This window comes from Drepanopeziza brunnea, assembly GCF_022702325.1.
Source record: "Drepanopeziza brunnea f. sp. 'multigermtubi' strain 214-2 chromosome Unknown ctg7, whole genome shotgun sequence".
NCBI lineage: Eukaryota > Fungi > Ascomycota > Leotiomycetes > Helotiales > Drepanopezizaceae > Drepanopeziza > Drepanopeziza brunnea.
In genome coordinates this window covers 2,035,023-2,052,041 of record NW_027094070.1, presented here as the reverse complement: position 1 = coordinate 2,052,041, position 17,019 = coordinate 2,035,023, and the positions used below count along the sequence as shown (strand labels likewise).

At 49.2% G+C, this 17,019-nt stretch overlaps 5 protein-coding genes across 5 annotated transcripts; 3 read left to right on the top strand and 2 right to left on the bottom strand.

Annotated features, from left to right (window-relative positions):
• Nucleotides 1-2,392: 2,392 nt before the first annotated feature.
• L3040_004934 (uncharacterized protein) lies at nt 2,393-3,601 on the bottom strand (the record flags this gene model as incomplete). The annotated part of the gene is made up of 3 exons (XM_007288651.1): nt 2,393-3,234; nt 3,302-3,507; nt 3,585-3,601. 3 exons carry the CDS (start codon nt 3,599-3,601, stop codon nt 2,393-2,395), a joined length of 1,065 nt encoding a protein of 354 aa, XP_007288713.1.
• Nucleotides 3,602-5,172: 1,571 nt separating this feature from the next.
• Nucleotides 5,173-6,484, top strand: L3040_004933 (uncharacterized protein; the record flags this gene model as incomplete). Its single annotated transcript, XM_007288650.1, has 3 exons — nt 5,173-5,543; nt 5,596-6,055; nt 6,140-6,484. 3 exons carry the CDS (start codon nt 5,173-5,175, stop codon nt 6,482-6,484), a joined length of 1,176 nt encoding a protein of 391 aa, XP_007288712.1.
• A 1,513-nt stretch (nt 6,485-7,997) lies between these two features.
• On the top strand, nt 7,998-9,119 carry L3040_004932 (uncharacterized protein; the record flags this gene model as incomplete). The annotated part of the gene is made up of 2 exons (XM_007288649.1): nt 7,998-8,143; nt 8,288-9,119. 2 exons carry the CDS (start codon nt 7,998-8,000, stop codon nt 9,117-9,119), a joined length of 978 nt encoding a protein of 325 aa, XP_007288711.1.
• Nucleotides 9,120-9,488: 369 nt separating this feature from the next.
• L3040_004931 (uncharacterized protein) lies at nt 9,489-10,614 on the bottom strand (the record flags this gene model as incomplete). Its single annotated transcript, XM_066156381.1, has 4 exons — nt 9,489-10,152; nt 10,210-10,328; nt 10,407-10,426; nt 10,551-10,614. The coding sequence occupies 4 exons, from the start codon at nt 10,612-10,614 to the stop codon at nt 9,489-9,491; spliced, it is 867 nt and encodes a 288-aa protein (XP_066011794.1).
• Nucleotides 10,615-11,063: 449 nt separating this feature from the next.
• L3040_004930 (uncharacterized protein) lies at nt 11,064-14,194 on the top strand (the record flags this gene model as incomplete). The annotated part of the gene is made up of 3 exons (XM_007288647.1): nt 11,064-12,114; nt 12,159-12,259; nt 12,305-14,194. The coding sequence occupies 3 exons, from the start codon at nt 11,064-11,066 to the stop codon at nt 14,192-14,194; spliced, it is 3,042 nt and encodes a 1,013-aa protein (XP_007288709.1).
• Between the last annotated feature and the right edge of the window lie 2,825 nt (nt 14,195-17,019).

The window sequence follows — 17,019 nt, the reverse complement described above, 5'->3', positions numbered from 1 at the left end:
TTCTCCTGCAACCGCAGCACATATATAGCGGTGCCGACTACAGCAGGTCGTTCCAGCTTCGACTCCTCCCAGCACTTGACTTGATAGCAATATTTGCCAGAGATTCATCCATCCATCCATCCATCCATCCATCCTTTCATCTAGACAGATACATGGGTGCAAAAAAGAGGTCGCTGTTGCTAGAACCGAGCTTGGTTCAATCTGATATTGGCGGCGAGCTGATGCCAGGGGAAAAAGACTTCACAGATGACACTTTGCGACGTGTTGTTCTTTTCATTATCGACAGTTCAAAAGTTCAAGCAGCAATATTAAACGAAGTAAGTTCTTTCGAGGGGAAGGGGACGGGGGTACATCCAATTCGGAAGGAGTGAATAAAGAGAAGAGTATTCAGGCTTTGTTTATTTCTACCTCCCTTTTTCTCGGAAATACGAAGTGGAGAGATGCGCAGCAGCTCCGGAGGAGACGACCTGAGAGTCACAAAACAAAAACATACAACAGCAGGTATTCGCTGGTGGTCACCCACCCAACTACTAATCTGCCGATCTGAGGCTTGTGTATGGCAGAGCGAACGGGATGCCCAATTCTCCTCAGTCTATGGTCGTATGTGGCTGTGAGAGAGGTGTATGGCTTATTATACCTTACAGGTAGATATGATACCGGTATGTATTCAGCAAAGTCAGTCAGCTTACTTGTGCGTGTTTACTTGCTTTCTTGGATTTCTGGGGACAATTTCCAGGACTGAGAGACACTATTCAACAATTGCTGGCTTTTATCCGGGGAGGACTGGGGTTTGGTGGCTGCGTCGCGGTTTGTGTTGCTTCGGGCTTGCTTGATGATATTAGGATATATAGCGGGCGTACTACAAATGGGCCAAGGATATTAGTAGTGATGAGGTAGAAGACAGCTAGCTACCCAGGTTGCTGTTCGCATTGCTCTCGACGCATTATTCCACCCCTCGTCACCTAGACTATTTCTGGTCGAGAGCCTCCATCTCATGACCAGTAGCTTTCCCGTTGTTGGACTTGCGAGATGTCTCGCCGCTGCGAGGTGGTGTTCTATGAATAACATCCCCCTCGGAGTCCTTTGATGGTATGACCAAGGACCGGGAAGCTGTTCCACCAAGATCGGAGATTGGCATTCCACCTTCCTCGGCACTGAGAGATCTATGGACTGCGAGCGATTTCATTGTTCGGGGGGAGTAGGAGAGGCCGGTCATCTCTTTCGAGGCCTGATCTCTTTCCCGGGTCCTTCATCTCCCCTCCTCTGGGCTTTTCTCGCCTCCCGTCCAAAAAAAAAAAAAAAAAAAAATTTTAGGTGAGATAAATCGATTCCAGAACCGTCTTCCATCAACTGGCGGAACTTGGGGCGATGGCTCAGCGGTTAAGCGCTGAGCTCAAACCCCCCAGGTTTCTGTCCAGTTGGTGTAGATTCGCGTGAGACCTTGCAATATCGGAAAAACCTATTCAATTAGGTTTATAGACTGGAACCTCATATCGTCATCCCCTATCCGACGATATGAGCTTCCAGTTGAGTTTTGCTCTTCTTTTTTTTTGGCCAAAAATCTCGCAATTTAAAAAGACAGTAGGTGCATTCCTCGAACCTGACGGGTTTTGTCATACGATTTTCTGTGCTGAGTGAGGATGGGTGTATAGGTGGGTGTATGCAGTATGAAAACGAAACTCTACTCCTCTGATGACCATTGAGCCAGAAGCGGTAGACATTATGTTTTTATAGGGCAAGTCCCTTGAAGGTTATTGCTCGGATAGCTAGGGAGGAGGGAGGACGATCTGGCAACGTTGAAATGACGGATCAACGATCAACAGTGGAAACGGATGGAATTGGGTATACATTTGTGGACGCAGGTCTACTCAACGGGTCACACTCAACGGCTGTGGTTTTGCAGAGGACAACATACCGGAGAAAGCCACCTTTATAACCCATACGTGACCCCCAAAGCTCTATAAAATCCAGGATCTGTATCGTGCCCATGTTACTTGTGTTGGCCAGGAACTTTTCTTTTCAATGGTATAGGGTTTCGCCGTTTCCGATGACACCGAGATGTTTCTGTGAAACCACTGGCAAAGGGTGAGTTACCACAGGGTTCTGCACAGTGGCCTGACTGAGAGGGCAGGGGATTCCATTGTTGAATCTGTGTAAATATGTATGTCTTTATTGAAGATGTATGCCGTCCTTAATGCTTTCTCGAGATACTCTGTGGTCCCGAATCCTTTGAAATCTCATGTCTGCAGAAGACTTCTACCTTGTACGCTGATCCATTTACTTGTAGATGTGAAGTTTCGGGGAGGTCGCAGAAGCAATGCGAACGCTAATGTTGAGAGCCTTCAACAAACAGGCTACATACAACACTTCCGAGCAATCGGCGTATTATCTACTATTTTGCCCCCGAAACCTCCTCAGCATGCCTCTTCTTGATCCCCTGAAGCTCAGCTTCCGCGTCCACAATGTCAGGAATAATCTCCTCCAAACTCTTGCCCTTCGGACTCCAACCCAAATACTTCCTCGCTCTCTTTGCGAACCCCTTGGAATTAAGCCCCCAAGAAGCACCCTCAAGCCCAGCGACCTTTTTCGCCTCCTCGGGGCTCATAGGCTTCACGCTTTTCTCCTTGATATAGCCCTGCTTAAATGCATACTCACCGACTTGCTTGCTCACTTCTCCCCAGACATGGTGTCCATTCTCTGCAAGGAAGTAGCCTTCCCTGCCCCAAAGATGTACGTCCAACTCGGGCTTTTTTGCGGCAGCAGCTTCAACGAGAAGTACAAACAAATCAGCGAGGTCGTGAATATGGACATTGTCCCACTCGGTCAACCCCTTGCCTAGCTGAGGAGCTTGCCCCTGCTCGAGGGTGACCTTCGCCAAGAGATACACCTGTCTACTCTTCTTGTTTCCTGGACCACGCCCAGGGCCATAGATAGTTGGCGGGCAGATGATGGCAGTTTTGACGGCGTCTGATGCCGCTGCCAGGACGATCTTGTCGACATCCCGGTGAAAGGCAGTATCCGGGAGACCCGTGAGATCGGCTACTCTATCAAGATCATCGTAAGGCTGCTGAGAAGGGGGTTCGCCGGAAGTGTGGGAGTCGGCGTCTTTCCAGGTTAGGATACCGGCTCCTGAGGTATGAAGCCAGAAACCTGGGTGCTCTTTTGAATGACCGGCAGCAAGACCCTTTGCGATCGCTTTGGCGGCACCAGGGTGATCCGATGCATCGGCGGTGTCTATTCGATCGCTTTAGAGAGTGTGCCCGAATCATCATCAACAGGATACCGGCCTTGGGAGACTCACGGATCACGAGATCAGCTTTGGCACATTCCTCTTCAAGCAGCTCCGAGCTCTCTAAGTTACCGTAGACAAACCGGACGCTGGGATACGCAGCAGCGACCTTCGCGCCGCTATCACTGTTCCGCACGAGGGCAGTGATTTCATATTCTGGGTGGGCTTTCTCGAGGGCGTAGAGGATGTCGCCTCCGATGTAGCCTGTTGTTCCTGTGCTATATCAATTCGAGGAGAGAAGAGATCATTAGTTTCCAATCGACTGACATGAGGCTTTGATATCAGTTGGGCTTACATAAAGATTTTCGTCATTTTTGAGTGGCTTTCATCTGTTGTTCTGATTCTGAAGATTCTGAAGCTTCTGAAGGTCTGGAGAGCCAACTGAACAGTCAACAGCCACGTGAAAAAAAGTGGGGCGATGACGAGATCATACATACGGTGGTCTCTCTTTATCTTGAATTGGTAAGTAGAAGTGAAGCTACGTAGGTGGCCGGGGGTAAATTATGGCAGACCGCCTTCAGCGACAAGAGTTCCCACAGCATCAATCGCGTCTACAAATTTATATAAGGAATACGCTAAATTCAAGATAACAATACTGAATATTGCTGATCTTATGACGAGTTCGATAGGGAAGTTCAGTGAACATTAAGTGTGTTATAATAGTAAATTAAATGATGGGAGAGCCACTCTTGCTTTTTCTGCCGATGATTCTGCCGATGATTTTGCCGACGGCGGTCTGCCATAATTTACCCCCGGCACCTCCGTAAGCGAAGCGAAGCTTTGTTTACTATCAACGGCATTCATGCATGAATGCATGAATGCATTCATTGATTCATTGATTCATTTATTTTATTCCGTCACTTATTGATTCATTCATCTCATGCCTAATCCAAGATTTTGAGCCAACTTCGTCCCTAATAGCCAGACTCCTCTCAATAATGTTCCTCAAACCGTGGACAGGCGGGGTAGCATGGGATCTCCGCTATGCAGCCAATCGGAATAAAGAAAACATCAATCGATTAAGATTCTATCTAAGTAGTATGGGGTTGGCCCTCGTTGGACATCGATTACAGCTTGACAACTCCTCTACTACGATTCGTATAAAGATTCGATATAGCTATCAAGAATAGCGTCTTAAACCTCCGATATGATTTCTCGTAGTCTTTTAAAAGAGATCGATTGAGCGTTATAAACAGATAGAAGATATCTCTTCTGAACAGAGTGGTTTCTCTCGAGCGTATACGTCATTTTTTTGGTGTTTAGAGAGCAAAAGTCGTAAATGAGCCCTTTTGTTTAGGTATCGGTGAATTCAATAACTGATCTAGATTAAAAACGGGTCGAATACATAGGAATTTTGAGCAGAAAGAAAGGGTATACTCTGCACTCGTACGTAAGTAAGGTGAAGTAGCCTTTATACCGATTGGCTTAAAACCCATGTATACTCCACCATTACCCCGTGCTACTACGTTTTCCCCTGCTGTGCCCCCTGTAATCGGCCCATAAAAGACCCAGTATTATATTTATTTAGTGGGGGGGGGGAGAGAATTGCATTGTCGTATATGCGCGGGGGCTGACGATGATACTAGTACTTACGACTTCACCCATACATCCCTCCATATCCAATATGAATGTGGTCCGAAACGTACCTCGTCAACCATTCAGTGGGGGAATGGCCCGGGCATACATAAGCTTAGCGGCCTCCGGTTTCTCCTCGTGATCAAAATTTCCCCACAATAGTGAAAATGCAACCTCTCCTTAAGATCCTGCCCTATCCAGTTAAGTACTTACCTGCCCCCCTCTCGCTTTTGTTTGGAATCTCAAGCTGGTTCGTTCGTCTCGAAATCTTGATATATCTGCAACTACTCATTCCTTACCCCACCAATATGCGTTTAACTCTCGTGACATTTCTTGCATTAGGCGCCCTCGTGACGCCCGCTGTCGCTGCAGTCAATCTCTATGCTTCTTCTTATTCGGGGAAAATATCGAGTCTTTCGCTAAGTTTGGAGGCCAGCGGAGAATATGTATTAAACACAACTTCGGTTGTGACCGAGGCGGGAACGAGCCCTTCATGGTTGGAGAAGAAAGATGACGTTTTATATTCGACAGATGAAGGGTTTTCCGGTTCGAGTTACGTGTCTTCTTACTCGACGTCTGAATCTGGGGAGCTCACTCTCATGGGTCGTGGTTCGACGCTCAGTGGTCCTGTCAGCTCCATTGTGTATAATGGAGGAAAAGGGCTGGCTGTGGCACACTAGTAAGTTTGTTTACTCGAGATCTATTATGACCTTGGCACTGACAAGAGACAGTGGAGGCTCAGCAACAACAAGCTGGACTATTCGCTCCAATGGGACTCTGGTACCTCTCCAAAACTTGACTTTCACAGGTCCACTGGGACCCAACACCGAGCGCCAAGAAGCGCCTCACCCACATCAAACGATCGTCGACCCTACCGATAGCTTCATCCTCGTCCCCGACCTGGGTTCTGATCTCGTCCGAGTCTTCAGCATCGAAAAATCTACCAGCGCCCTCACAGAAACGACACCTTTAGTCACTCCCCCCGGGTCTGGACCCCGCCACGGCGCTTTCATGAAAGCAGCGTGCGGAAACACCTATCTCTTCGTCATCTACGAGCTCTCAAACAGCATCGCTAGTTACAAGGTCACGTATCAAGGCGCACACCTGGCATTCGAGGAAGTGTTCATGGCTGGGACTTACGGGCCAACCACAACACCCGCAGGTGCAGCAGGCGCAGAAGTTCTTTTGAGCGTAAGTTGCATAATATCTCCCCTCCCCTGAGTCAACTTAAGCACCCGGCATTCGGGCATGGACTGACAGACAGAACTCTGGCAGCCCGACAACCGATTCCTCATGACCTCCTCGCGCAACGACAGCCTCTTCCAAATCCCCAGCTTTGAGCCCGGCAGCACTAGCGAGCTCATCGCCTCTGATACCCTGCAAAGCTGGGCCATCGATGACGCCACGGGAACGTTAACCTTCGTGCAGCTCGCGCCGGCGGGTGGTAAATTCCCAAGGCAGTTCTCCTTGAACAAGGCGGGTACTTTGGCTGCGGTGGGACTGCAGAGAGACGGGATGGTGGTGGTCATGGAGAGAGACGTAGCGAGTGGGAAGTTTGGGAAGTTTGTAGCGAGTGTGCCGGTGGAGGGAGAAGTTAATACCGTGATTTGGGACGAGTAGACCGGCTTGAGGTAGAAGTGGATCGTAGGATTCAGTAAATTTCGGAACAGGTTTACACTTGTATATAGTATATAGTTGTATATATGGGGTTGATCCCGGACCGGCTTCTTTTGGGTATGATCTTTGATCCCCTCCGGTATCTTGCAATGGTTCTCGATTTTTCCCGCCGAAGGGCTACGATGTCGACTCATATAGACAAACAACAGGCTCCGACTTGATAGCAGATGACACGAGTCTTAAACTCATTCCTAATGAGAACAAGTTCCGTATGCCCACTCTCTTGTATCCAATATGGCGTTAAATCACACATAAATAAATCAAAAATAAACATACGCAGAACTCGCTTCGCCCTTTCAAAAACAAATACCCTCCTCATATAATCATCCATCGAGGCACTTTATTCATTCATTCATTCATTCATTCATTCATTCATTCAGTCATTCCACCCCTTCATCGCTCTTAAAGTCTTCAGTACGAAAAAGAGCTCTTTGTACGAACACCTTTGACACACACATATGTACATCATTTGATTGTGTATATTGTTGAAATAAGATACGACACCCTACTATAGCCCAGAAGCGCAATGGTGCAACAACACCCTTTCTTTCTTTCTCCCTTTCTTTCTTTCCATCTCACGCCATCCATGGCAATATCCGCGCGTCATCCACGCTAGGTACATATACTACGTATCCACTCCATTTAAGCACCGAGTCACCGAGCCACCAAGCCAGTACGGAACTTCCAACTTGCGATCCATGTGCGGTGAAGTTATGATTTAAAGTTTCGGGCTCCACCCACGCTCGCCCTCGGCCCGCTGGATCCCCATCAGTCGGCGACCTCGACTTCGACCTCGACGTGGCATGGCATTGCATGGTATCCTCGTTCGAATCATGAAACACAACTCGAACTTCCCGAGCGAGCACAGCACAGCAAGAAACAAATGGGAGATTTAGTTAGAGGGTGCAAGTGGTTCTGCGCAAGGCAGAGAGTATGCATTCATGTATGCACATGCATGTTTATATATATACATACTAATACGTAGTATATAAACATACTATGTGTGCATGCAGTCGGCGACGACACACCTGACTCGGGATGCGCGGCGAAATCGTGTGGAGGGGCGGGGAAGCGAGAGAGTGCCCCCGCCTGTACGTAGAGGGGGGAAAAGGGTAAAACCAAAGCAAAAGGCAAAACAAGAGGATGGAGCCCGAAGCAGCGGGAAAGCCAAAGCAGACAAGCCCCGGTTGTTGACTCGAAGTACTCCTACTACTAGTAGTAACTGCTACGTAAATCTTACTTAGTCGAAGTGTCTAAATACCCTCCGAAAGGTTGACATCCCCCAGCCATCCATCCATTTCCCGCCCTTCTAACTCTATTCCTGCAAAGCACGAAACGAAAAGTGTGAATCGTCCTTGCTGCCTGTCCTCTCTCCTCTCTCTCCTGGGGACTGCCTCCTCCCCCCTGCATCTCTCAATCATAATCGAGAAACGTGCATTCGCGATCCGAGAAAGGCATGGCAGCGTCCCTGACTGCAGGAGCCGTATTCGGCTCGGCCCTGACGGCCTCGGGCGTCTACTCACCCAGCATCATCATCTCGCAGATGCATCTGTCAAATTTCCACATGCTTCAAGTCTTCCTCGCCGCAAGCGGGACCACCACGTTCGTCCCCTTTTTTCTCTCCTAAGCCACCCGAAAAGTTAAAGCCCCCCCCCCGCCTCCCCCCCCTTACCGTCTCCCAAAAACAAGGGGGAAAAACAAAAAAAAAAAACAAAAAAAAAGCTAAATCAAAGAAAAACTCGTCAGAATCGCCATCTTCCTCGCCCGGAGAGTCAATCTCGCTCTGAGTTTGCCTTGCCCGCCGTCGCCGCTTGGGCTCTTCCAGTATGACGGGAACGTAATCGGGGGCCTGGTGCTCGGCGCGGGCATGACCCTCACAGGGGCGTGTCCCGGCACGGTCCTGGTGCAGGTTGCGACGGGACTACGGTCGGGATATTTTGCTCTGCTGGGAGGCCTCGTCGGTGGAACGCTATACGCTTTTCTCGAGAGTAGCATACGTCCCGCCCGTCTCGCGCCCAAAAGCAAAGATGACGTTCCAACTCTGACGCTTTACGAGAAGCTGGGGGTATCCGAAGGGAGTGTGTTTGTGGTGTATGAAGCTATGCTGCTAATCGCCGTTGCGGTAGCGGGCATGCTGAGTCCAAGGACGGACGGTGTGTTGTTGAAGCCCGTTATGGGCGGCTTGGCGATTGGAGGTGCCCAGGTTGTGTGTTGGGCGTTGACGCCAGACACGGTGGGTGTATCGAGTGGGTATGAGCAGATTGGATCCATCGCGAGATGGTTGGTAGGAGCCGGAGCATTTCCGGCCACTGAATCGATTACCTTCGTAATCGGTGTCTTTTCAGGGAGCTTTGTACTGAGTCGATTGGTAGGATTGGCAGATATTCCGGGAGGAGGTGCTTCTATTAGGGACCTGACTGCCATTACAGGCGGCGTAGCGATGGTCTTGGGTGCGAGGATTGCTAGGGGCTGTACTTCTGGACACGGGATTAGTGGAATGTCGACATTTTCTCTAGCGAGCATTGTCAGTGTGGCGTCGATGTTTGCTGGTGGGATAGCGCTGGCTTTGATTCTGTAACATTGCATTGTAATCTTGTACGATATAAATGACATAGAAGCGAACGAATTTGTATAGAATCTGTGACGGGTCGTAAACAAATGAAATGTCGTAAATTCAAGTAATCGTAAAAATCCAAACTATGTTCAAAGTAAAGACCTTCCCAGTTCATGTAAAACCCATGCCTGGACATACTGAAACGAAAACATGATGTCTTGATTCATTCTGTAAAAACAAGTGGGTATTCTGATGTCAAGGAATAGAACAAGACAGGGTTTATATCGTTCTCGTTGAGGGAAATCCATACGCCTTGGACCGTTCAGACTTGAACTCCATACGCCGAGACCCGGACACTGCTAATTTTGCCTTAACTCCAAAGGACTAATCATCTCACGAAGCTTTTCCATGACTTGAACTCCACGCTTCGTCGGCGCTCTCGTCTTTACCAGCAGCACCGACGATGAATTCCAAGACTTTGCTGATCCTGTCGTTTAAGATACCAGCTCTTCCCATAGTCTCTGTAGGCGTTATGCCCCGCGCTTGTAGGCCAGCAACTTTTGCTCTCCACGCTTTTTCTTCTCTTTGTTTCAAGGCCCGATCGACTCTCATCGGTACCGCAAGTGTAACTCGGACCAAGTGGATCGTTAGTCGTGTTCGTCCAACGACATCGAAATATCCCAACCCCATCAGTCGTTTCTGGACCCGGTTTATTCTACCTAACTCGATATATATCAAAAGCGCGTACGTTCTCGTTGTCAACACCAACTCTCGTATACGGATAAAGCTTTTCTCGACATTTATTACAACTTCTTTGCTGACCAGATTGGGATATTGCACATGGAGTGATTCAAGACAACGTTTAACGACGACAAAGTCCCCGGTCATGAATTCGTGCAGGATGGCCTCGACGGCGCTGCGAAAGGTCTGCTCGCCGCCGAGAAAGGTTGTCTTGTCTGGTAGTTGGGAAGAGGTAGGCTTCGATGCGCGGTCATAGGTACTTCTTGCGCTGGGGGACTTGAGGATATCAAAAGCGAAGCCCAGTCTCTGAAAGGCGCTTGGAGTTGTTAGACAGAGCTCAAGTCAGATAGATGTACATGGAGACCCGGCTCACCTCGTGGACAATTCGTGGAAGGGCGGTTTGTCCGGATGGCATACTTTACTTCGTTCGAGGTAACATCGTCGCAACTCGGCCGGCGACGCAGATCTTGGTGCGCCTAGGATCGTGTATAGCTGTTGCGCATCAGTCTGAGGGATTGTTATGTTGTGAAGGTGCTTGCTGGCTGCACAGCGTTTGGGTCTGAAACGTACATCTTCTTCTCGGAGAACGTCTGTGGTGGTGGTGGTGTTGTCAACATTTCGGATTTTGGAATTTGGAATTGGGCATTTGGGCATTTGAGCATTTTGCTCATGGCATGGTGCTTACGTCAATGGGACGAGTGGGAATTGACTTACTCTGGATTATCTCATCCTTCTGTTTGAAGACGGCGCTGTCTATTTGACGGGAGTCATCAGACATGGCGACGAGATGGGCATTAGAAGCGGAAGTCGAGAAAGGGGGGTGAACGCATGATGAAGATATACTGGTGGCACAAGGAAGGGAGGGAAGGGAGGGAAAAAAGGAACATGATGTTCCTCGGTCGGTGGGAGTGGGTGCGGCCACGGCCACAGCCACGGGCAAGCAAGAATCCCTGGGGAACTGAATGCTGGCTGGCTCTCCTCTCTCACATGCGAGACCAGAAAACCAGACGAGGGGTCACATGACTGGGCTTGGTGCTTGGTAGGGTGCAAGGGTGGACCCCTAGGTTCTTATCTTGACCATCATTGCATGAATTGACGTCGACAGCGACAGCGACAACACCACACCAAGATCAACAACCACCACATCCACCACATCCTCCACAAAACCCTCGACCGTGAGATCCGACTAGATAGAGTCTGCATGCACTCTCTCTGGTGCCAGCCACCATGGCAGACCAAGAGGATGACCCTCCGCGGCGAGGGCGCTCTCCAGCGCCCATCGATACCTCAAACCATCACGTTCACTTCGATACGACGAGTGTATCCACCGACAATGCATCGAGGTCGACGTCTGCCATGACCTCCCCGATGACGGTGGACTTTAGGAACCCAGACGCCAACGACCAGCAACTACCCAAGTTTCCTTCTCTGCACATCGATCTGCCACACGGCTCAGGACCGTCGAGGCAAGCTTTCTTGGGAGGCGATGATGAGGGCGATGACGAGAGCATATCACGCCCTTTCCAACGAGGCACGAGTCCGAACTTGGATCTGAAGCGAAACAAGGGTGCAGAATATGAAAAGGTTGGAGATATAGGAGTCTGCAAAATGCACAAGTTTACGCTATACGAAACCGCAACACGCTATTACTTTGTTGGGCAGGATATCATGGAAACCCGTTTTCGCATCTTGAAAATTGACAGGACATCCGATTCTGGAAATCTGAACATCTCAGAGGACGAGATTGTTTATACACGGAAGGAAATGGACCAGATATTGAACGCCATCGAGGATGGGAACAAGAGTACTGGCGGATTGAAGATACGGACCGTCACATGGGGAATTATCGGCTTCATTCGCTTTACTGGAGTATACTACATGTTGGTGATCACCAAGAGGAGCCAAGTGGCTATGATCGGTGGTCACTTTACCTATGCGATCGACAAGACGGAACTTATTCCATTGACAACTGGGCCTAGCTCGCGCTTCAAGCCAGACATTAGAAAACCTGAGGAGGCTCGTTTCATTGGCATTCTCAACAACCTAGATCTGACGAGATCATTCTACTATAGCCCTTCTTACGACATCACGCGTACTCTACAGCGAAATATAATAGCAGAGAGAGATGCGTTAGCGAAGGGCAATCCATATCCCCATGAAATCGATTACAATGCAATGTTTGTGTGGAACAGTTATCTCTTGCAACCGGCCGTAGCTGCTCTGAAAAAGACGTATGACTGGTGTATGCCTCTCATCCATGGCTACATTGATCAGTCCGGTAAGACTTTTGAGTCCCTTAGTTGGCTCAGCTAACCGTCATAGCTATTTCGATTTACGGTCGTACCGCGTATATCACAGTCATTGCCAGGCGATCAAGACATTTCGCCGGTGCTCGGTTCTTGAAGCGGGGGGCCAACGATCTGGTATGGTTCCGAGGTGCTTCACACTGTAAATGTTAATGTTGATAGGGCTATGTCGCCAACGATGTGGAAACTGAACAAATCGTTTCTGAGATGCTGACCACGTCTTTCCACGCGCCGGGTCCGAAGCTCTTCGCTAGTCCTAATTTTACATCATATGTCCAGCATCGAGGAAGCATACCACTCTACTGGACCCAGGACAATACGGGGGTGACTCCGAAGCCACCTATCGAGCTCAATCTTGTCGATCCATTCTATAGCGCTGCTGCTTTACACTTCGACAACCTATTCGAGAGATATGGTGCACCAGTCTACGTGCTCAACCTCGTCAAAGCTCGAGAGAGAACTCCTCGAGAATCGAAGCTCCTCCACGAGTTCACAACCGCCATAAACTACCTCAACCAATTCCTTCCCCCGGAAAAGAAAATCATACACAAGGCATGGGATATGAGCCGTGCTTCGAAGAGCCGGGATCAGGATGTGATAGGTACGCTTGAGAGTATTGCTGAAAACGTAGTTACGACTACTGGCTTCTTCCACAACGGAGATGGTAAGATTAGTATGCCCAAAGTTCAGAATGGAGTTGCGAGGACGAATTGCATTGATTGTTTGGACCGAACAAACGCCGCCCAATTTGTGATAGGAAAGAGAGCGCTGGGACATCAGCTTCATGCTCTTGGAATCATTGCCGACACTTCCATCGACTATGACACCGATGCTGTCAATCTTTTCACACATATGTATCACGACCATGGAGATACTATCGCTATCCAATACGGTGGCTCGCAGCTCGTAAACACCATGGAGACCTACCGAAAAATCAATCAATGGACTAGTCATTCGCGAGACATGGTAGAAAGCTTTAAGCGATACTACAACAACTCATTCCTCGACGGCCAACGCCAAGAAGCATACAATCTTTTTCTGGGCAACTACGTATTCGTGCAAGGCCAGCCCATGCTCTGGGATCTTCAAACGGACTATTACCTTCACCACGCGGACCCGCGCGCCTGGTCCAGCGAAAGAAGACGCAGCTATATCGACTGGTACACGCCCGCATTTCTCGAGAAACGCGTCCTCCCAGCACACGTCGACCCACCGGCCCCCTTAATTCACAAACCGCTTGTCTACTTTGATGACTACTGGGTTGAATACTACAAACCACGTTCTGTGTCCTCTCTTCTGAAAGTATTCTCCTACATGGGCAAGCTCAATTCCACAATTCGCTACATCCCCGTGCGGTCTACGCAAGAAGGTCGATACGATCTCTCTCCCTTCAAAGTGCGCACCGAGCTGGACCAAGACGTGCCTGACAAGAAGAGGACGCGCAAGGAAGTTACCATCCTTGATCCCTCCGAGGAAACCGAAAGCCAAGCCATAGATGACGATAATTCGTCCATCAGGTCTAGCGTTACGATGAATACGAAAAGGATCTCGATACAGAGGTGGCTGCAACCTATCCACGAGAAGACGGATGCACACCCGAGCATCATGAAAGAGCCACAGCAGCCAACCCTCTCCCCGCCCAAGCAAAAATTGACGCCACTAGACAAGAGCAAAGCCGCGCAATGGACCTTCACGCAAGTTGTGCACGAGTCGCTCAACCCATCCGTGTCCGCACAAGAAGAGACGGACTACGCGCGCTACATCTCACATCCACAGACACTGCCGCTGGTAGTCAGTACCGAGATTCCTGGAGAGATTGACGCCGAGTACCTGGAATATGTGAATGGCAGCTGGAAGGACGTGAGCATTGTGACGAGCGAAGGTGAGGATGGTGCGGAGGGAGGGGAGACAGAGGAAGAGATGAGAGCTTTTCTTGCGGTGGGCGAGAATCCGTTGGACGTGAAGGAGGATGATTTGGGGAAGAAGAGATATAGGGCTTATCGGAAGTGGTTGATGGGCAAGAGCTTATTTAAGCAACAGCCTGTTGATTGATTCGTCAGTGGTTGGCTGAATATTGCAAGAGCATGACATCTGGAGTTTGGGTTTGCAACAACAACGAACTTGGGCTGGCAGGATATTGGGTGTTCGGAGTGGGAAGAATGGGGGCATGGAATTTGGTTAATGCATTTCGGCGCATCACACAGGTTGCATGAGATACCACGGGCAATCAGCTTAGAATGTAAATATCGATGACTCGATTCCGGCTGATAATTTATCGCTTTATCTATTCCGCAACATGGAAAGCAATAAAATGTTACCGGAGAATGCAGTATTGTCCGTACATTAAATTAAACCTAAAAAGGAAACTCCAACCAATTTTTTTTCTCGCAAATGTTTCTTAAGATTGCAACGGCGATTCCGAATTGTTTGACCTCCACCTTACGCTTACATGCTTTTTGCAGATTCAACAACTAAACATACGTGCTATCGAATAAAAGCTAATAAATTACGGCTTGCCCGAATAGCCGTCGCTTGCCTCTTCTATACGAGAATACCCTCTGCGTCTCTATGCTACGGCTATAGCAAATAGGCATTAATGAAAGATTGGTTAAGGAAGAAGGGAAGCTAATAGCTGCCAACCAAGACTTTTAAGCTAATAAGTTGAGAAATAAAAGTAAGCTCGCGAGCTTAGCGCGGAAGTTTTCAAAGGAGCGCATAATAGCACCAACAAAAGAAGGAGCAATCAGAGACCGAGCGGCACCAAGACGAAAGCCCAGCGGGGGGGAGAGAGAAGTCCGAGTGAAGCGACAGGGCGAGGCAAAAGCGGAGGGGGGAGGTTCAAGTTGGCGTATCGGTTGATTTGGGACAGCGTTTGTGACCTGATTGGGATTGGGAAGCGAGAGGGTACTGGCGTGCTGAGATTTGATTGATGGCTTGTGTACAGGAGGAGTTCTGGGAGCTTTTTGATGTCCTTGGTTGGGCCCAGCAGATATCTTCCTCTGATGTAAACTACCCATTCTGAAAACAAAGAATGGCACTATGCGAGCAGTATTGAAGCTCCTTGGAGAAACCAATCAAGCAAGTGACTAGGTACTCACAGTCAAATACGGGGATTGGGCTTACTTTGCCTATACGCGAGGGACATTGAGTTTATGCCTGTCAGCATTCGAAAGACTTCTCGGCATGTTGACATTGTCAATTCACATGTCCTCAGGTAAGTAAAAAGGCAGGATTTTTTTTAAATCCAATGAGTAGCAGTACCTCTGTCTTTTCTTTTCACAAGAGCGCTTTGATATCCGGGCCACAGGGTGGTAATCAGGCGAACCGGACCGGGCGCCTAATTCGACGTTTCTCTAAGATGTACCACGGTACAGGCCTAAGTATTACCCCTCGAGGGTGCCTCAAAAGTTTGGTTTCCACTATAAGCCCCCTGGTTACCCTACCCTTGAGGGGTAATACTTACACGCCTGGGACGTAGTACCTGCGAGTCATGCGCATCAAAGCAGAACCAAACAAAAAACAAACCAAAATAATTGACGTCGGGTAATAGAACGAGACTTAAAATCTCAAAAACCTACTGACAAGGCGAGTTGCGCATCTCTGTTAGCACACTGAGGGATAGATACCCGGATACTGAGTCTTCCCCCTCTTCCCCCTCTCTCCCCTTAAGTCTTGACCTTGACGCTGTCGTCCAGCCTTTCGGGATGGGTAAAAGGCCCATGTGAAATAGCCGCCGCCACCGCCACAGCCAGGACAGTGCTGTGATCCGAGCGAACGGTGAAGCTGCCGAGTCCCGAGTCCGTTCGGGCACAAGGATGCATCACCCGTGGAGATCATCGATTTACCTTAAGCGAAGGCAAAGATCAAGTCTAGATGTCCGGAGTACGAAGTAATCGTAAAACTAAAAGCACGATGTATTGTCGTCATCTGCCACGAGTCCGGCCCGCTCGCAGCACAAGGTCTTTTACTTCTAGCTGGGGCATGAGCAGCGAGAAGAAGAAATAATCAGGTGCATCGTGGCGGATGATAGATAGCCAGACTCGAGAGACATCGCGTACAGATAGGTACCTAGATACAGTACCGGTATAGATACTTAGAGTTTACAGGGGCGGCGGCTATGGCGGGCACTGCAGAGTGGCCGTGGCTAGAGCAAGTGGTGGCAGGGTGGCAGGAAAGGACCGGGCAGGGCCGCCCTCGGTTCCGCCAGTTGTTTACTACTCTCCGTAGGTCACTGTCGACTAGATGCTGCACTATGTCCATCCATCTATCCACTGATCCACTGATCCGATTGGAAGATTTTGCTTTCCTCTTGCCCATCGTGATCAGTTTTCCCTTCCCATGATTGACATCTGACAAGAGTTCTCTATCTTCCTTTCTTTTCATGGCTTCACCCAGTGATACTTTACTTACTCACTTACTCACCCAAAACCCACAACACAAAACCCAAAATACCAAAGAACCAAAATACCAGATTACCAAAATCCAAATATATAAAGATACATTTCACGGCGAGCACTCACTCACCAGCCCCAACCCCAGAACCCCAGAACCCCAACCCCAGCCACCATTTATTTGTTGACTTCGGCTCGCTCGCATCGTCACTGCCGAGTCCCCACATCGACTATCCGCTGCATCATACACTACTACAGTAGTCCACTTTCGCCAAATCTCGTTGACCGCCCGTTCGACAACTAAATCTGGATCTGGATCTGGATCCAGATCCAAACCCTTCAACCATCCGCTGACCTCATTCTGTATTGGGAGAGTCGGAGACGAACGCTGGAACCGTCGGATAACTGCAACTCAGGATCTCTGTCCTGTCTGCGCGTCGGCCGATACAACTGCTACTACCTCACTTCTCGAGATATTGGCACGGC